The sequence below is a fragment of the Camelus dromedarius genome, chromosome 10, assembly GCF_036321535.1.
Source record: "Camelus dromedarius isolate mCamDro1 chromosome 10, mCamDro1.pat, whole genome shotgun sequence".
NCBI classification, from domain to species: domain Eukaryota; kingdom Metazoa; phylum Chordata; class Mammalia; order Artiodactyla; family Camelidae; genus Camelus; species Camelus dromedarius.
Window position 1 is genome coordinate 68847915 of NC_087445.1, and position 21910 is coordinate 68869824.

The 21910-nt window shown below is 39.8% G+C and overlaps 1 protein-coding gene across 4 annotated transcripts in view; it reads right to left on the reverse strand.

The window, feature by feature from the left end:
* The window catches only part of DENND1A (DENN domain containing 1A), a 470496-nt gene extending 451007 nt beyond the window's left edge, over window positions 1-19489 (reverse strand). For 2 of the 4 annotated variants that reach the window (XM_031450417.2, XM_031450418.2), the window contains exon 1: window positions 19324-19488. In XM_031450417.2, coding sequence (XP_031306277.1) covers window positions 19324-19340 — 17 coding nt within the window. In that variant the 5' untranslated portion in view covers window positions 19341-19488. Of the gene's footprint in view, window positions 1-19323 lie in introns of all 4 variants that reach the window. The other 2 variants (XM_031450416.2, XM_031450419.2) reach the window with 2 other exon arrangements.
* Window positions 19490-21910: the final 2421 nt, after the last annotated feature.

The following is a 21910-nucleotide window of genomic DNA, read 5'->3' on the forward strand; positions in this document are numbered from 1 at the left end:
GATAACAGTGAACTAACCAGTAGGTTTAAAACGTGAGCATGTGTTGACTGGCTATAACATGGCTTTAAAGAGTTCTCTCTCTAGGATCCATTTTCCCCAACTATAAACAGATCACTGAGAAAGATCTCTTCCAGTTCTCACATCTTGTAGCTCTATCATTCTAAATCAAAAATATCTGCAAAATCTTTTTTGCAAAATACAAAGTCATATTTTAGTTAATATGAAGGTTTATGATTTCTATATCAAAATACTGATTTAGTTTAATACAAATGATAGTTTCCCAAGTTCCCAACTTACAACAGTTCTTTACTCTGAACAGCAACTCAACAAATACTTAAGGGAAAGACATCTGGTTACTTGCCCTAGGGTAGTGGTTTTCACAGTGCAGGGCAGAAAAGTCTTTCCCGAAAGGGAAGGGAAAAGAGAAAGAAACTCACAACACAGAACTTCTTTTACTGTTTTCAGGTCTAAATTTCAAGTAAGATATCCTCAAAGAGTTCCATATCTTTAAAAACAAAAGTTGCTCAAAGAGTATACATGCAAACAAACATACAAGATAGGTATGTTTATTACGCAGTTTATCAGTGAAAACCTAAGGTATATATAGGTTAAAGTACCTGCCTGAGGTCAGGCATGTAGGAAATGAGGAAGCTGGAACAAGAAACCAGGCAGTATCAGTCAAATCCATGCTCCTAACTACTATGCTACGGTTCAGTATGCAATGACACAATTTAAGAAATAAAGACAAAAATATAATATAAATCCCCAAGGCTCCCAAATGGATTCAAGAATAAAAAGATACTCATTAGCATGACATGCAGGGTTGTCCGCAATTCAGTCTTGGCTAGACCCTTCGGCCTCATCTGCCACCACCCCTTAACCCACACACATACACACACACAATTACAGTCACATTGGGCTTCTCATCAGGCCTTAATCACTCCCCATGACTTGTATGCACATTTATCATTTATTGAGCTATTCAGAAGGCCTGGGCACTGAGCAAAGCACTTTATACATCACACTTCATTTTATCCACATGACAATACTGTGAGGTAGGGAATATTTGTGAACTTTACAAAATAGTCTTAGAGAAATTAAATCGCTTGCCCAAGGACAAACATTTTGAGAGTATGAACTCAAACCCAGGTCTGTTCTTACATCAAAGGACATGTCCTTGATCCCAATTTCCCTACCTAAATGTGCTCTATCTCCAATGTCCAATTCATTCAAGATGCTTCTAGAATAGTGCTTGGCAAGTAGTTGGCATTTAAGATACCTGCTGAATGAACGAATGAGAATGCCTCCTTCTCACTGGAGACTCCTCTGACTCCCTGACAAAACTCAGCTGCTTTCTCTACATTGTCACAAGACTTGTTTCAAAGCTCTATTATAAGGCTTCCCAGGTGGTAGTCTATACTTTCTACTTACATGTACATATTGTCCACTAGACTGGGAACCTTGTTTCACTTCTTCATTCTGTGTCCTAACAGAAGGCCTGGCTCTTAACAAGCACTAAGTTTGTTAACTGAATGAATTTCCCTGAGGAGGGGAAGAGAGATGAGTAAGAGACTCATGATTCATATTAACATTTCTTTTTCCCCAGGAAATAAACAACATTCAGAGCTGTGATATACTCAAACATGTGCTCTATAAATATTTCTAGGTTTCAACTATCACCTGAGGTATCTACATTTAACTCATTCAACACATATTTAGGAGTAATCTAAATACATACATATAATGGCTCTTAAGGAGCTTACATCTAGTCAAGGAGACAAAACATAATAAAATATCAAAGTAAACACTCAAACATGGGCTGCCATGAGGAAATACATGACTAGATGCCACATAAATGATAAAACAAAATGCTGTGGGTTTGCAAGTTGAAGACCTCATTCTGGGCTAAGGCTGTGGGTTGGATTATCTGTGGACAATCTGCAGTCAGGCTCTTTCCAGTCAGTAGCAAAATGAGAGGGAAAAAGGGACAGTGCAGTATATTCTCCACAGAAAAGTTATTTAATTCAATTTTTAAAACTGTCCCTAATCTGACATCATGTTCCTTCTGCTTTCTTGACTACAAATGTAATTTCTTTTTGAAAATAATGGTGAGAGGAGATGATTAGTTTTAGGTACTTCCACAAAACTTGTTTAAAATTTTTTATAGGGACAAATAGCCCAAACATTTGGGAACTACCGAGCTAGAGCATTCAGGAGAAGTATTATAGACGAGGTAGAACTTTAAGTGAAAATTGCAGGACGAACAGGATTTACCTATTTGGGGAGGAGAGAGGGATTTTAAGCAGAGGGAACAGCCTGCACAAAGCACAGAGGTATAAATGTTCATGTAAAGTTTGAAGGATAACAACTATATCAACCTGATTAAAACTTGTAAAAATTGCAGCTGTAAATTCCATTTCTGGCAATATAACAAGCTAAGTACCTTTCTGATTCTCCATTAAAAACAATTAAAAATAATGGATTTTTTTTTTCATTTTCTCAAACATGCTGATGAGCTCCCAAGAAAATAGTAAAGATTCAGACAAAGAACTGAAGATTGAAACCCACTAGTCAACCAAAACACAAAAACTAGCTTTCACCTTGAAGGCATTTACATAGCCCAATGCAAGATTTATTCTCCCAATCTAATGGGGCTCAAGGAATGCAAGACAAAACTAAGGTTCAACCTAAAGTGGAAAGTGTAAAAGACACTCCTCCCTCATAATTTAAACTGAGACTATAAAGGTGATCAAGATAGAAACCCATCCAACACATGTTCAGGAACTATAATGAAAACCACTAGTTCCAAAACTTGAGACATTGAGAAAGAAAGGAAAATCTTCCTGCAAGTTCAACAACAAGTTGGCCCTCACAAGGGATTGCTACTGAATGGTCAAAAAAATCTCAACAGAGGAATTTAAGTTGAAATGGTCACAAACTAAAAGTGGCCACAGGACACTAGCAAAAGAATTAAATAATCTTCTCTAGAAAATTTTACTTCAAACTTGGCCTCAAAAAATTTTTCACAAAAAGTTCCAGGAATTATGAGATCATGGGCAAAAATCAGAAAACCTTCAGGGAAACAAAGCCCATAAATAAGAACTTCAGAAATAAAAGATGGCAGAATGAGACTTTCAAAGATGTCAGATATTGAAATCAGAGTATGGATACAGAATTAAGTGTTTAATAAGCTTAAAGAAATAAAAAAAAGATTGAAAATGAATAAAGAGTAAGAAACTATGGCATAGATCAAGCAAAATTTTAAAAGAACAAAATATTTCTCAAAATAATAGAGAATAACACAATGGATTGCTGAGGAGCAGAAGATACAACCACAGAGAATTAGTGAACTTACAGAAATTATACAGAATAATGTTCAAAAAGAGAGAAAACATTGAGGGAAAAAAAGCAAAAGACACAGAAGATAGATACAGAAGGTATAATATAAAACTAGTCAAATTCCAGAAGAAGAGAAGAAAATAGGGTACAACCAATAACATGTTTTAGAAAGCTGGTTTTAATACTCTATTTACCTCTCTGGGTTTCCACCTTCACTTAGTTCTGGGTCCAAAAGCAGCTGAAAATTTTCCAGAACTGACAACAGATATACACTCACACATTCAAGAAGTCCAATTAATGCAATTAATCCTCTTAGTTCTCCCCCTACAAGGTCCAGACTATAGATGCAGTCATGGGAAGAGCACAGGGTAAATAAAGCCCCAGCTTTCTGGCAAGTAGAACAAAAAGGGAGCTCTAGGGAATTGGAGAAATAGTAGAGAGAGGGAAGCTCAGAAAAATAACACCATAAAGTTGATTCTAAACTTCAGGCTTGCCTGAGTCCATCAGCAATATATGAGAGTCCTAGATGTTCCACATCTTCATCAACACTTAATAGTGTCAGTCTTTTTAATTTTAGCCATTCTATTGGGTGTGTTGGGGCTTTTTCAATATAGTTTTAATTTACATTTTCCTAATGATTAGTGATGCTAAGCATCTTTTCATATGTTTATTTGCCATCTATATATCTTCCTTGATAAAATGTTCAAATCTTTTGCTCATTTTTCTCTATTGGATTTTCTGTCTTAATGAACTGTAAGAGTTTATATGCTGAGTTTATATATAAGTATATTTGTTGGCTATGTTTCATATGAAAGCAGCAGTAGAAATAGAAAGAATTGGTCAAATGTGAGTTTTTAAGACGTCTGTGGCGTCTTTTCATTTCCTGGAAGTGTCTTTTGATAAGTAAAATATTTTAAATTTGATAAAGTCCAATTTATCAATTATTCTTTTAGTTTGCTTTTTGTGTCTGACTCAAGAAGGTAAACTTGACAGCACTTTATCAACAGATTTGAAGGACAGGTGATATGGGAGGGGTCAAGATAACGTCTAGATTTCCACCTTGGATGAATAAATAAATGCAACACCAAAATGAGACTACCTTCTCAAAAGACATATATAACCTACCATTAAGCCAAATCATCTTTGCTGGATTCCCATTTCCACTGACATCCCAACAGCATTCTGTATTGCTTACCTATGTCTCTTCTTTCCCCCTAGGTTCAAACTTTGAAACTTGCTTTGCTATATTCTGTGTGAAAACAACTCTCATAGCTTCAGCTTTCTCATCCATGCCAGTGATTTCCAAATCTCTATCCTCTCTTTCTGGTAACAGTAGCATCCAACATTATTGAGGGCCTTACTCTGTGACAGGCCCTAAGCCTTGCTTCTGACTGCCTACTACGTATTTCTCCTCAGCCTATCATTAGTTTATACTCAAGCAAATTCATCCTTCTTGACCTCAATGCCAGTTCTCCCTCCTGACACACCAGTTTCTGTCAATGGTATATTGATAATCCCAACTTGGAAACCTTAATATTATCACCTTTCACTTTAGCTTCTCCTCTCTCCCCATATTCAATTAATTTAATAGTTCTCCAACTATGTTACCTGAAACACTGGCGGTTTGAGAAATAGAGACTAAGGTGCCAAAAATGGCCTTTTCCCAATTTGCATGAAAAAATAAGGTAATATAATGTTAAGCTTTTCTACTATTAATTTTTCTTAAACCTCTCTCACTTGCTTTTCTCCTTCTATTTAAGATATATGAATATAAAATAGTATCTGATTTAGGGGGGAAAAGTGTAGTTTGAAATTTAATATATAAATATTTCAGAGTATTCCACAGAATACCGTGATTTTTAGGTGCTCCATCACCTGAACATGTTTGAGCATCACTGAACTAATAATGTGCAACTCCTATTCCTGCTAAATTGTTCTTTCCTATGCCGTATGAAACTTTTCCTATGAGGATGTCAGACCAAGATGGGAAAGGTCAGACCAATTTGCCTGAGAAAAGATTAAGAGGTGGGCCATCAGAACACTCTATAAATTTCTTCCTCCTTAATTCTAGGCTATGACTGCCTATCCTTGGGCACCAAAGAGAATAACCAGTTTATAGACAGAGGAGAAACAACTTTCAATGATCACTGTTAGAATGACTGAGTTTATATTTTAGTCAGCAAGTAAGACACCCCAGGCTGCATCCTCCAGTTAAACCAGCACATTCTGAATTGTCTTTCTCTGCTGATTATCAGTATTTACTTTGAGGATAAAGCATAACATTAGCCTAAGAAAAACAAACACAAATATAAAAAGTTATAATCCTAAAGGGGATCTGTCAAAGCCATATGATTTGGGGATTTTCAGTTATTTGGAACCATCACAAACATAAGTTAGGAGCTGAACATACAAAAAGGCTACTGATTATACTGTTTTAAGAATGAAGCCCAGTCAACAGCAAATTTCTACACTGAGTTAAACATTCATTTAATTACTCAATATATCTTACCTGAGTGCCTACTGTATGCCATATATTGTGCAAGTCACTCAAGGTGTAATAATGAGCAAGACTCCCATGGCACTTGACTTCATGAAATTCCAGACTACAGGAAAGACAAAGAAAAGTAACAGCCAGGACTGATGGTCAAAGTTCCTCCAAGTGCAGCCGGAAGGGTAAAGGGGATGCTGAGAAAAGGTTTCTCCAAAGCTTATTTGACCTAAAATCTGAAGAATGATTAAAAGTTAACCCACAGTAGGTGCATGTGTGCTTACAGGCAGGAGGTGAGGAATGCTATGGATGAGGCTAGGGTCAGACAAGAATGGAGGAGAGAGGATTTTCAGAGTCATAGAGATCTGGCTCCAATCCCACAGCTCCACCATTCACAACCTTTGTGCCCAGGGCAAACAACATCTCTGACTTTAGTGACTTCATTTGTAAAAGGAAGTAATTAACAATTCTTACCTCATAGGATTATGGTGACAAATAAATAATACACTGCCTGCATGCAAAGTTATTAGCTTCCCACTTATTGGGTCTGTCACCTTGGGCAAATGAAAATCTCTTTGTATCTTTCTCATCTGTAAAATGGGGATCACAGAAGAAACTTCTCTAACAGGTTGTTAATGAAGATAAATTCAAAGACTAAGTGTGAAGATGTAATGAGATAACAAATGAAAGTACTGAGAATAAGTACTAATATTCTAAAGAGTTCAATTAATTTTAGTCATTATTTTTGAATTAATAGGCAGAGTCAAGATCCCAAAGGACCTTTTAAGCTATGTTAAGGGTGTGGATTTTAATCTGTAAAAATGGGAAGCAACTGAAGGACTTTAAGCAGTGAACTGACATGACCAGATTTGCCCTTTGGAAGGCTTACTCTGGATACTGATTGGACTGGAGACAGGCAAGAGTAGCAGAAAAAAATCTAGTCAGGAGTAATCATAGCCATTAAGGTAAGAGAGGATGGTGGCCTAGACCAAGAGGACTGCAGTGGAGATGGAGACAAGTGTGTGAATCAACAAGACTTTATGTCTGGATTTAGGATGTGAGATGCCCCAATATCTTACGGATCTTACCATCTCCCCTATTTTCTAATCGCCTACTCAGGATTCATGAAATTTCTTTTGTTCTCAGTAGTGAAATTTCTTTCGTTCTCAGTAGTCATCACTCTGTAACTGACTCCTGTGAACTGTATCTTTAGCTCCCACCTTTCTTATGAGCTTTAGGTCATGCCTTGAAGAGCTCCCCATGGATAGTAACCTCACTCAGTATAACCCAAATCAAACCAATGATTTGTTTCCCCAGAAAAACCTCAATTTCCTTATTTTTTTAATAACATTTTTTATTGATTTATAATCATTTTACTCAATTTCCTTATTTTTAATGGTAGCTTTGCCACCTTTTTCTCCAAGTCACCCAGGCTACAAACTTTAGAGTCATCATCCATCTGCCTGTGAAGACCTTCTAATCCCGATACTACTCCTTAACAACTCTCTTTGAAACTTGGACTATTGAAAATAAACGCAAATGTGATGCAAAATAAGAGGAAAATATCCAAGTATCTGCCCTCATTACCTCCCCTCTATTATAACAGGTTAATCTGTCTTCCCGCCTTCAGCTACTTTGCCCTTCAATCCTGGTTGTTACGGTCATAGGTCATACATACACATACACACACACACACACACACACACACACACACACACACACACACACGCACATACACACACACACACTTTAACAGGTAGGGGGAGCTACCTAATCTCTTGACTTACTTTTTAAATTAGTTATATTGGTTATAATAATTATACGCAAAAAGTATAGTGAAAAGAGAGATAAAAATAACTCTAACAGAATACACTGTGGGAATTTTAGTTCTTTTGCATGTCATTAGTTGAAAATATGAGACTATTAGGCAGGGAGGGAATAAAATTCTACCTCAGTAGTGCAAATACCTGCTAGTCACTAGGAATTCAATTGGGGACAATGAACATGAATAAGTTCTTCAGCTACAGATCTAAGAAGGGGATCTCACTGTCACCCATGGACATAAAGAACAGTGCCCACTGTACCCCATTCATCCCACCTGTGGCAAACAGCAAATCTAGATAGAGCCCATTTCACTCAAGGGCATATAGAAATTAAAGAACCTGATAAAAATATTGCAAATGGGGGAAAGGGAACATCATCTCTTGGAAGACAAATATACCTCTGAAAAAGATTAAGAAATAAATTTCAGGAAACAAGCATCCCTAAATAGAACAGAAATATGACAACAAAACAGGAACAGAAAGCTACAAGGGAGAGAAGATAAAAAGACAATAAAGAAGAGCCTTTAAAAAAAAGAATGGAACAATAAAAGGTGACTTCTAAGGAAAATAAAAATGCATGGTATTAGACACATTACCTACGGTATGTGGTATTCTTGTCAAATGTTTAAATATGAACTTAATCATTAAGCAAGGATGAGACAAATCCTAAATGTACGACATTATACAAAACAATAGTCAGGATTCTTTAAAAAGTCAATGTCAGAGACAAAAAAAAAGGGGGGGGGGAAGTAGGGCGGGCAGGGGAACTGTTCTAGATGAAAGGAAACTAGAGACATGACAGCTAAATGCAATGATACCCAACTGGACTGAGGCTCAGAAACAACCACTTGCAAAGGACATTATTGGAACAACTGGGAAAATTTAAATACATATTTTACATTAGGTATTATCATCGTATGAATGTGAAATCTCTTTATGGTGGTAAAAGTATTATGGTTATATCAAAGAATATATTTGCTCTTAGGAGATATATGCCAAAATTCTAACAGATAACACATCATGATGACCATAACTTGATACTGAATTATTCAGCCAAAAAAGTAAAACAAATTTGTGTATATAACTGAGAAGGGGACTGAGTGAGTGTGGAGGGGGTAAGGGAAGAATTACCTATTCCCTCATATTATAGTGAGACACAGATAAGCATTTTCCTATTCCCGTAACTTATGAGCAATACTCAACTGTCCTAAATTCAATGCAGAGACTTCTGTTGCTCATCCAAAAATCAGTAACCACTGATGACTTCTTTTTACACTAAAAATCATACTACTTCTATAATAGTTTTTTACTATAGTCCTCTTTCTTACAAGACCAGCATAACCTTGATACCAAAATCTGTAATGTAAGAACATTACAAAAAAGAAAATTATAGCTAAAATCTCTTATGAATATAGATGTAAACAAAAAAATAAAATATTAGTAAACTGAATCCAGTAACAGGTATAAAAAGGATATCAAGACCAAGTCCCAAGAATGCAAAGTTAAACATTTGAAAATAAATGTAATTCACTAATGAAGTGAGGGGAATAATACGATCATACGATCATCTCAATTGATGCAGAAAAAGTGTTTGATAAAACTGAATATCCATTCATGACTATAGCAACTGGCAACCCAGAAACATAAACTGATGCAGACTAAAAAAAGCTCCAACAAAAGTGTGCTCTCTCTCTAGCCAAAGGATCAGAAAAGAGGTAGCCTAGTAAGTCAGAAAACTTTTAGAAAATAACCACCAGACACCAGCCAAACAACATAGCCAAACACCACACAAAAACCTGTGTGGTCTCACCCTCACTCAAGTTAGCAAAGGATGAGCAGGGGAAGAACCTACTAGATTTCTACCTTCACCAGGCGTAATGACGTATCCCATCTACCCGTCCTCCACCAGCTTAGTGTTACAGAAAGCCAAGTAGGGAGCTGGGGCTTTCATCACCCCCACTGCACAGTAACAAGGACCCCCTCAACGTGGTTGCCACGGAGACTGTAGAGAGCCTCGACTTCCACTCTCCTATGGCAGTAATTGAGGCCATGGAAGCAGCAGCGAGGCACCACTGCACTCCACCAGGGAGGTACCAGTGAAGGCCTCCTGGGAACCAGAACTCCTAACCTCACCTTCCAGTAAAGGGAAATTCCTCACTCTGTGTACTAACAAAGACTAAGCAGGGAACCTAGACATATACCTCAATCTGGCAACTTGAAGACCACGTACCCTACCAGAGCAGTGTCAGAGGAAGCCAGCTAAAAGACAGTAGGAAAATACCTTCAAAGCTCTGTGGGAAATTTTTTCCAACCTAAAACTCTATGACCATACAAACTACAAACTATTGATCAAGTGGAAGTAAACATTTTTCAGACATGAAAAGATATGCAAGAACTCAAAGGCACCCTTTCTGCAAATAGTTGCTTCTATGAGAACTTGAATATGTCCTCTAATAAACAAATTAAAATAACACAAGTGCCAAGACAGAATGAAATAGGAAAGTGGTGAAGGGACATTCCAGGATTATAATAATACAGCTGACTTTATACAGATCAGAACAGGAAGGTAGGAAGAAACCATCAGGAAAAAGGAGGGGAAAAAAAAAAAGAGCCTTGATAAAACTGCAGTATGATGCCAAGTATGATGCCAAGTTTGGGAAAAATTAAGGACACAGTAAAGCAAATAAAGCACGGGAGAAAAAAAGGGATTTAGAAACTCAGGGAGGAGGCAGTCTTGAATTGGAAATATCAGTATGAACATATGATGTAGTTTACCTTAAAAATACACACATACACACACACACACACACACACACACACAATCCTAGTTATGAACCCTGAAGAAGCCTTGAAATAATGACTGACCTAGTAGCAAAAAAAAAAGTTCTAAAACCCAGACTGTAATTTCTAACATCATTTTCCACCAAAATGAAGTAAGATTCCTTAGAGAAACAGCAGAATCCAGGTCTGAAGCAGGAAACATATAAGTTGAGCCTGGAACAACCTACCATACCAAAAGGCAAGGGAGCTATTAAAAACTACTGGGATCCTGTCAAAAGGCCTCTAGAACTTGAAGATACTCCCATTAGACAAAGACAGGACACATTAACACCAACGAGGACAACTAAGGTAGACTGAAATATAGCAAACAGGTTTATATCTATGTGTTTAAAGTGATTCTCAAAAAGAGAAAATCAGTCACCTTGGGAGATGCTAGGAAACTAACTCAGTTTGAAAAACAAATAAACTGAAATATTTATTCTGCCTTTCCTATGTGAACTATACCTCAGGGTAACCAAATAATGCAGAAGTTTTTCTTTATAGAAATATTCTAGGTAATATCAAGGAGAAATGATAGAAACAACATACTACCATTTTATAATCTCTAATAAATTAATGGATCGGAAAGAGATAACCAGACACAATGTGACTCCTGATGGAAGTACTTAATCACCACCTTTTAAGTATTCTTGCCAAGAAAATAAGCTTGAATCTAATCAAACCACTAAATCTAACTATCAATTTGTATGAAACAAAGGGGATAGAACATACTAAATAGGATGTAAGGGAAATTATATAGAACAAATAACCTACTTCTTCAATAAATAAATTGCAAGGGGAAAAAAAGATTTATGAGATATATACCAACCAGTAGCAATGTATGACCTTACTTAATTCAAACAAATCAATTGTTTAAAAAAAAAATGTAACTAGAAAACTCTGACATTCAGAACACAGAGTGGATATTTGATAATATAAAGAAATTTTTTAGGTGTGATGTCATTGTTGTTATGTTTTTTAAAAAGAATGTCTATCTTTTAGAGATACATATGGAAATATTGAGGAATAAGGTATGACGTCTGGGATTTGCTTCAGAATAATCTAGGACTAGAGGGTGGAGGAGAGAGTTATGGTCAGTTGTCTATAAATAGAACTAAGAAAACAGTAAATTAACGAGTGCTGACACTGAGTGATGGGCATTTGGGGGCTCATTATACTCTTCTCTCTACTTTTATAGATGTTTAAAATTTTCCAAAATAAAAGTTTAAAATAATAATTTTAAGCACCCAGAAAAAAGAAGTGAAAAGTTATGTTAAAAAGACTAGAAGTGAACAGGGATACCAGCTAAACAGATAACTATAAATGGTGTAAATCTGTTATAAAACTGAATAAAATTTTCAATTACTTGTGAGAGAAGGCATAAAATATTCTTAAATGCTGTTATCATTTGTTATTTGCATGTTCATCTTATCTCTCTTAGTAGACTTTAAGCTCTTTCCTCCCAACCAGTAAGACGAATAGTGCTTTGCATACACCAGGATCGCAGTCCTTGAAACAAATTCAGTAAAATATACAACACATAATGCTAACACACTCATACAGAGAAAGCAAATACTTTGTCTTAAAAAAAAAAAAAACTATAAAAAGAGACATTTGCTTTCTTTTGACTTTTTAACTCCAGATTGTTCAGACAAGTGTGTCCCATCCACTGCAAACAATATTAATGATAGCTGCCATTTACTAAACAGTCATTTCTCTGCTGAGAGCTAGACATAAGATTGCTTTTTATCCTCACAACAACCCTAGAGGTGAATTTATCAGCTTCCTTTTACAAATTAAAAAACTGAGGCTCAGAAACTTAGAACTCAGATGGGGTTTGTGTGTGGTTCTGGGGACTCACCCCAAGTATGTCTGAGGCCCACATCCCCTTGCTCCTTTCACACCCTGGAGTACAAGAACTGTTTGCTTGGAGTCAAACAGCATCTTTCTCTAGATTGGTTTCCTTCCTCCTATTTATTCACACAGCCTAGGCGAGATCAATGCAGCATCCTTGAAACCTTTCCTGTGGCTTAAGTGAGTTCAAAAGTTTATTGTTTTCTTCTCTAAGTCTAATATGGATAGATTTCCCCTCAGTAGCTTGGCCCAGCCCACTTTAAGTCTTACTCATCTAACAAAGCATATACATTCACTACGGAGCCCTTAAAGATTTCTTCCTTTCTCACCACAGACTAAAATGCCTTCTCCCAATTATAACTTTTCACTTTCCCTCAGAAAAGCAAACACTTTATATAACCAGTCCTCACCTTCCAAACACTCATTTATAATATAACATTGCTAACCTTGGCAAGTCATCTTTGATTCTTCTCTCGCCTGTACGTGTAATTTGTCACCAAGTCTTGTCAATTCTACCTAAAATCTCTCTCAAAGTTGTCCATTTTCTTTCAACAACCAAACTCTCACTTTGGGCCTCGATCTTCTGCAGTAAACTATAAGAGTTCCACAAATCAGTGGTCTCCAGTTTTTTTTTCATGCATTCCTCCCTATCAGTAAAAGATGTGGACATACATCTAATATATGTATATTTATTATAAACTACAAGAATGTCTTACTATACTATTATTAGAAAACACAAAAACAAAAATTTTGAAGATTAATATAAAAATACAGGTTCTAACATACTCTTTTCACACCCCAGTGGGTCATGTTACACAAGCCAGAGATGTCACTGTTCTAAACTACTGCCGCCAGAGTAATCTTCCCTGAAAACCCAAACCTGATCATATTACATTCCCAACTCAATCCTTCCATGGCATCAGGTCCCAGTGGCACAAACCTACTTTTTCAACTTCATCGCCTATAATCTTTATCCACACAGCCTGTATTTCAGCTATACCTGTTATCTCCGTATGTCTTTTACACACAGTTCCCTTCGCCTGGAAAGTCCTTATGCTTGACAGCTACTGATTTATAGACATAACAGTATCTCTAAGAGAAAAATACATCCTAAATGCCATAACCAAATCACAAATGAACTCTTGGTATATAACCTATCTTTTCTATAGGAACTTATATATTTTTGAACATATATTTTGTTACTTCCTTTATCTGGCTCCTTTTCAAGTCCAAAATATTTGGATAGAATGGGTATGGATTCTAATAAAAGTAGGAGACCAACTTTGTTTTCTTTGCTTTATTTTTCTTCCTTGTTTATCTTTCCATTTCCCAACAAAATCCTTTTAAGCAAAAAGGATATTATGAATCCAGAGATTGGTTCCCCCTAGGGCCAGGTAAAAGCATGAACCTTTGCAACCCACAAGGAGAATTCTAGCCAGGAACTTACACACAGAATTAACAGCCTGAATAGAAACATATTTTCCTACAGCAAACTCCAGATTTTACCTTCCCTATTTCAACCTTCCTATCTGTTGTGCAAACCCCTCCAAGTTGACTGTACTGGCTCAGAATAGAATGATGGAGTTGCACCAATACATTTTCCAGAAAAGTCATGAAAATTCAAGAGACTGATTCTGGGTACATAATGGGGAGCTCAGTCTCTAGCAAGACTTCTGTTCGACCACCCTAAGTCTTTGTACTGTCTCCTGTGGAGAGTAGGAGGGGAACCCTGTGGTGGAGAGAGGAAAGAGGCATCAGAGGGCTCTGGAGAGGAAGTCACATTTCAACTCCTAGTCTTATCCCACGGAAGGAAGATATGGCAGTTGTGCTACACAACAAGCCTTGAAAAGAAGCAAGCCTGTGGTACATTTGGTAATGGGATCTGTTAACGAGCTGTCTAAAAAAAGTCTGGAGCAGAGCAATCTTAAAAAAGCCAAAGCTGCTTCTCTATACCAGAAAACAATGAGCTGGGTTTATCCCCACTTCCAACCCATGACTTCCACTGTTCTTCCTTAAGAACCCCTCCTCCCAAATCTCACTTTTCTTTCAGTTCCATTTTCACACACTTCTGAGAAACCTCTCTCTGTCTACTCTCTTTCGTTTTCAACAAAATTCACGTGGGCCAAATCATAACCACAATGAGATACTTTACACAAAGTGGTGCAATTGCTTTGGAAAACAGTTTAAACAGTTCCTTAAACAGAATTACCATATGATCCAGCAATTCCACTCCTAGGTATACGCCCAAGAGAAATGAAAACATATGTCCACACAAAATGTTCATAGCAACATTACTCGTAACAGTGAAAAAATGGAAACAATCCAAATATCTAACAACTGATGAATAGATGAATAAAATGTAATTTATCCATGCAATGAAATATTATTCAACAATAAAAAGTAATGAAATACTCATACATGCTATAACATGGATAAACTTGGGAGGAATAAATATCATTCACCATTAACTCCCAATGTCCAACAATTACTGGCATTTAAGTGCCTATTAAGTGATAATTAATATTTTTGTTTCCCTAATACATCTTGTCTTCACACACACTGCTCCCCCTATTGGGATATTACCACTGCTGCCACCACCACCACTGTCACTGCCATCATCACCACGGCCGTCACCACAGCCTCTACTCCTTCTGCCAGCACTCATACCCCTTTCACACCCTTACTCATCTCTCCTGTCTCAACTAAAACACCATCTTCTTGACAAAGCATTCCTTCCTTCCTTGGATGCCCTCCTTGAGAGACATCTCTCCTTCACTTACTCACCTATTCATCACAGGCTGCATCTCCACCACAGAAATGATCTTATTTTCTGACACTTGGGTTTTTGGTTGGGAGCGGGCCTGGAGGGATCTGGTTTTGTTTTACATTTCTGTCTCACTACTACTTTGGAGAGTCTTAAAGCAAAGAAAAATCTTTTCCTTTCTGTGTCCCTAATATTCAGCATACTACCAGGCAAATAATATAGTACTATCACCAATTACGGTAATAACAACAATGACTAATATTTATTGAGTGCTTAATATGTGCTTGACACTCCTCTTAGTTCTATAGTAAGTGAGTGAATGAAGAAATGAATAAATTTCTTGGTCACCAATCTCAAAGAGGTCATGGTCTGACAGGGACAGAAGACAGGTATACAGACTAATACAGAATAAACACCACCTCAAGGCCAAATCAGCTGCCCTGTCCTGTCCCTATGCCTTCAATTGTTTGAGTATGCTTTTCTCCAAGTCCATAAATGTCAGGTTTCTTCAAACTCACTCAGAATACTTCCTTCCATCACTTACAATCCACTTCCTGCCCTTGGTGCCTGGAAACAATTTCTAAGATGTCACCACAAGCAATATTAAACTGCCACAGTTTCCTGCTGTGCGTCTGCACTATCTGTTAAATTGCTTCATATTAACCACATTCCAGTCCACTGGGATCACTCAGACACTAAATAAGATTTAAACATACCTGTCGAAGATTGCCAGTTACCACTGCTCCTTTTATCTCTCTAGACAAATAAATGTCTGCTCAGGTTTAAGGTTGAGGAGCTTTCCAGAGAGCTACCTGCATACTGGTGACCTTTTCTTTCCTTTGTCAAGTAGACATCTTGTCTGAGACAAGATTCCTTTATTAAAATGAACACGAACTAAACACTTTTCAGAAAAAGTAAGGAACTGCTGCCCAGACCGGGGCAATTTGACTTAAAAACTTATAAAGCATAAACACTCTTCCTCCTCAAGAGTTCAAGTAGCAAACTGTTATTTTTTTAAGCCTATGTACATTCAAGTCAGAGCCTTTAGTTAGGATCTTAATTCAGAACCCAACATATTTCTTAAACACATTCCATACACTTCTCCTAAACAACTTTGTATGTCAGGCACTGGGTTTGACACAGGAAACTCAAAGACAAGTAAGACAGTCCCTGCTCTCAAGAAGTTTATGTCAGGCGTAGTGTAGGAGACACACGAGGAACTAGATTTAGTGCTACGACAGTGATAAACACAGGGGGCCACAGAAACAGATGGACAATTGGTCTAGGCTGGGGAGGGGATGCACAGATGAGGGGCACCTGGCCTAAGCTGAGGAGGGGTGGGGGCAGAGAGCTGCCATCAGGGCAGGCCTTCTGGGGACAATATCTGATCTAAGGCCTATAAGCCCCATTCTCATCTGAAAAATGTAGCTAATACTATCTACATCATTGGACAGTTGTGGGGATTTGATGAAATGGCTCACATAAAGCATTACCACCGTGCCTAACAACTGAGATGGTGCTTAACCAGCCTAAGCTTGAAAGGAAAGTCTGATCAAGCACTAAACCCGAACTCCTGTGCCTAGCAACACACCTGCTTTACTACTGATTGTATAACAGACACTAGCTTCACAATCACACAGAATATGGTTTTTAATCAACTTTTAATGAGTGAATGTTGAGTCCTGCTCTGCATGTTCACAGTCGAATTCCTGGATCATCAAAAAACCTTCTTCTCCATGACCTAAAATGCACAGTTCTCTGACATTTCTGCTATAAAATACAGCAGTTTTCTTAAGTCTTTTGACAGAGATGGTATAAAAGAAACCTAACAATTACTGAGTCTTTAATATGGGCCTGGCAGTCATGCTGATACTGTTTATTGCTCATAATGACCCTGCAGCATATAGTCTTCCCCATTTTACCCTCAGGACAACTGAGCGTGAAAGAGGTATTTTGTACAAAGTTTCATAGTCAGTAGACAAAAGAGCTGGAATCAGAATCCAAATCTGATTCCAGGTTAGCCTGACTGGGCCACACAATATCAGAGTTAAAGAGAGAAAACACAGGCGACCATAGTGCCCTCCTGCTCAGAGGGCCCCACAGGGCTCTTCTCCAGCCCCAAGACCCTCCTACACAGTGGAGCCCACGCACTTAGATGTCACTTCAGCCAGGTGAACACCTTGAGCTGAGTCTGTTCTTTGTCAAGATAGAACAGGCTGTCAGCAGTAACCAAAGCTGTCTCCTCCAAAAACTAGGGTGACACTTAAGTAGATGGTTTCCTTGCCACCTGTCCATCCCCATTCCTACCTGCAGGCAGAAGTCACACAGCTGACAGTCACCATAAATCACAACTACTTTTCATAACTTCTCTGTTCATATTCTCTTTCAGCCTCACCACAAGAAAAAGTAACATATTTCCCACGTCTAAGTTCTCATCACTGAGCAGTCTAGTTTCAAGATCAAGAAGGCTATTCTTTACACTAACTTTCCATGTAATAGAATTTCATGCGTTAGTATAAGTTCTCTTGCCCAAGTGCTCAGATAAACAGGACAGGTTCCACAAAACACACTTGAGAAACCTGCAACATTGAAGAATGAGACAGGGGCCTGATGCCTAGTCATCTGAACTTCCACTTGCTGGATTGTCATGCTGATTCTGACAGTGACTTGCCCCACATCTAGTAAGTCTCTGAACTTCTAACAGGAAGAGTAAGCATCCTCACAAGTATAGTCTGCGACTCTAAGGTGGCTTTTATAAAGTGTTTCTAAGTGCTATTGAAATCCAAGTTTACAACTCTTACTTGGAAGCAGGAGCTAAACTTCGAGTGCCTCTTTAATCCCAATGCTTCACAAACTACGTCTTTTTACCTCCCAACCTTCTTAAACTCTTATTTGGAGCATGCTTCTAACTTTTTCCCTTCACTTCCATAAAAATCAAGAATTAACAGTGTGCTCATCCAACTCTTCTATTTTCATTATCCTAAGCAAATTTTCCTAGTCTCAGGGCTGCTGCAGCCTGTTAGACACATTTTGTGAATGGAGGCTTCAGCTGGTCAGGGGACTACAAGGCTGGGCAAAGGTCACACTGCCTGGACATCAACTGGACAAGAGATGCAATACTTGAATAATTATTGGATTTCACCCATCAGGTCCTTCCCCTTTCAAACTTCCCTAACATAATTCTCAAAATGCTGAAATAAACACATTCTTCAGACTTTCTTTTAAGCGGGTTTAAAGTGTCCTATGAAATCTGTTTGTTAAAAAAACCCAAACAAACCGATGCTGTTAACTTTGTTTTTAAGTGCCCTTACACAATTCTTTTCCTCACAGAGAAACATTTGTTAGTGATTAGAGATAAGGCATCTCATGTTCTGGAACTGAGGAAGGGAGAGGCCAAAAGAGGACCTGGCTGGGAGGGGAGATAGAGTCCAAAGCAACACACCCAAATGGGGCTCCATAAAAGTTGCACTTTACAAAGTCAACTTCTAGGTCTAGAAGGAGGGCAACAATGTTTCAATGAGTCCTGAAGTTAGATGTATCAACAATTTCCCAGGAAAACTAACCCTCCACCAGGGACTCAAGATGAATGAATAAGTGAGGGAATTTGCCAGATTGAATTACAAAACCTTCCCAACGATTATCAAGATCAGGTGCTCAGTTACAACACAGAGTTATCTTCCTTCACAGCCTTTGGCCCTGGCTGTGGGGAGACTTTCACAGGTAAGAGGGGGAAATAGGAGAGAAAAGGGCCTTCCTCCCCAGGCCATCCAGACCAGAAGTCTCTGAAGGGCCCCTCCCTCTGAAAAACCTCACGCGACTTCTGTGGGGGCCGCAGGCCTTTAAGCAGCCAGGCTGCCACCTCAGGACCTGCCTGACTCTCAGGGGCGCCCCAAACACACCCATTTGGGTAGTTGCTTCCGGAGATTTCTCTCCCTCCCCCCAACAGTGTGACTGTTTTCAGAGGCTTTCTGTAACCCCCGGGGAGGGGGCCGCCTTGTGATCTCAGCTGTTCCCGCCCTCAGGTGAGGAGGGGACACCTGACCACAGGCCCCCTTCCACACCGCGCGCACCCCGCCCCCGCGCCTCCCTGGATCGTCATGGCAACAGTCCCCCTCCCCGCGTGACGCTGGCACGCGGGGCGCCCCTGGGGTCCCGGCAACAAGTCCCCTGCGCGGCCCGAGGCCTGCGGCCCTTGCCCGGCCTCGCCGCCCCTCGCCCGGCCCGGCCGCACTCACTTGATCCTGGAGCCCATGGTCCCCGGGCCTCCTCATGGGCCCGCGGGCCCCGCTCGGCGCTGCGCTGCCCGCCCGCCCGCGGCCGACCGGCCTCCCTCTGGCGCTCTCCCCGCCCCTTCCTCCCTTCCCTCAGGCTGGGCCCGCCCGCCCGAGGCTCGCTCCCTCGCCGCCGCCGCCTCCAGGGGTTAATGTACTCGCTTCAGCCGGGCGAACGCCTTGGTCACCGGCGCGCGTGCCCGGTGCGCACCGCCCCCCTCAGCCTCACACAGTGCCGCCCCCTCCCGCCCGCGCCGCCGCCGCCAGCGGGGGCTGCCGGGAAGTGTAGTCCACTCGCGGGAGGCGGGGCCCCTGAGGGCAGTGGAGGGGCGGGAACCGCGCATCCGCTGGGTGTACTCCCAGAGCTCGGTGCAGGGTGCCTTCCGGGTGCAGGCCTCTAAAAACCTCCACTCGCACTGTTCTCCCATAGAAACTAACACCTACAACCCCCTGAAAAGACTTTCATCCCATTGACACCCGCAGGCTCATCTGAAGAAACCTTCATCGATTCCTCTCGTATAGAGTCCTCGCACCTAGAAGTACAAACGTAGAGATAATGTCTCCCACTGAGGCCTCCATGAAAACACAAGTTTTCCCTTTGAAAACCCCATACATTCCAGTAAGTTCCTTAAGCCGTAGACCCTCTTCTCTGTCACATCATCCACTTTCCTGTTATGGTTCTTGATGGAGACCCCTTCCTCTTCCCCTTAGACCTTTAAGGAGACCTCACATGCCCACAGAAAAGCCACCTGGGGGCTTCATAGGACCTATTTAGTGGCTCTGCTCTGCCCTGCTCTGCCCTGCCCTTGACGACCTCTGCCTTCCTTTATTAGCTATTTTGTGAGCTCTAATACAGAAATCTCATGTCACCACAACAGTCCCTGATACAGATTCAGTCAACACAACTGAAGGTACTTGAGAGCCAAGATCACCAACCTGCTCCCCCTTGGGGCTCACTTTCATCCCCTTTAGGCCTGGAGGAATCACAAAGGAAGCAATAATGATGGCTACCATTACCATTCAGTGTGTGGGTGAGTAAGTACCCTCTCTGAACCAGGCACTTTATTTCCCCTGCATGGTTAGAACCAATCCTCACAATAATCTTGCAAGTTTACCCACTCTTTTCACAAAGAGGAAACTGAGGCATGTGCTCAAAGCTACATAACTAGCAACTGGTAGAGTGGAGATAATCATCCAGGCTGAATAATTGCAGACATATGACATAGGTATGCTTTAGGATGGCACCTTTGGCCACAAGTCAGAAGACACTATGGGTTAATGGTTCACTTTTGAGAAGACACTAACGAATTTGTCTACAAAACAGAAACAGACTCACAGACATAGTAAACTTTTGTTTACTGGGGGAAAGGAGGTGGGAAAAGATAAATGGGGAGTTAGAGAATTGCAAATATTAACTGCTATATATAAAATAGATTTTAAAAACAAATCTGTACAGCACAGGGAACTACATTCAACATCTTGTAGTAACCTATAATGAAAAAAAATATGGAAATGAATGTATGTATATGTATGACTGAAACATTAAGCTGTATATGAGAAACTAATACATTGTAACTGATTATACTTCAATCAGTCAGTCAGTCAATCAATCAATCAATCAATGGTTCACTTTTGAAATTAGGCTTTTCTTTTCTTTTTTACAATCTTCTGTTCTGAAATGCCATTCATCTCTTCTGCCATTTTAGCTCTTATAAATGCATGGAGTGTTCCCCACCCCACCATTTCTACAGTAACTACTTCCAGCCAGGCAGGGAGCAAAGAAAGCAAGACGATCTCCTTTTGGAGTTACATTCCAGATAAAGATAATGTCTCTCTTTTGCCTATGCTCTGAGATTGTTGCAGGCATAAGGTGAACTTTTTTGAATTCAAACAAACAAACAAACAATTGAAAATGTCCAAACTGCCATTTTGAATTCAAAGTCTTTTGCACCCAGACACCAACACTGACTTATAAACACCCCCAGGAGCAAAGCTCTGCTAGACAGGCAGGGCCTCTGTGGTGTTTATTCACCTTGTTTCCTATGAACCCTCTCCAAGGAACAGTTGTTATCAAGATCTTCCCTGGAATGAGCAGCCAGTTCAAAAGCTCTGAGCAGGAGACTATAAATAAAACAGAGTTATTTGGTGGAGGGCAAAGCTGGCTCCTTTTCAAAGGAGGTTGTAGCCATCCTGGCCACAAAAATGTCTGAGAGCCTGCTGGGTGGTGGTGGTGGTGGTGGTGGTGGTGGTGTGTGTGTGTGTATTATGGAGGGGGAGACTGGAGGGGGAGGGATATGTATCTGTCCAGGTGGCCTCTGAGACTGCAGGGTGTTCCGGGGAAAGAGCATTAAACTGAGAGTTAGTCTGGCTTCTAATGCTAGCTGCACCACTGACTAGCTAAAAGATTTTAAGCAAATGATTGGACAATCATCTGCTTCAGCTTCCTCCTCAGTAGAATGGGTACAGAGCCCGAGGAGAAGCTCACATCATAAGAGAGAGTATGATGTAGGAATTAAGAGAGCAGACTCTGGAGTCAGACTGCCTGGGTTCA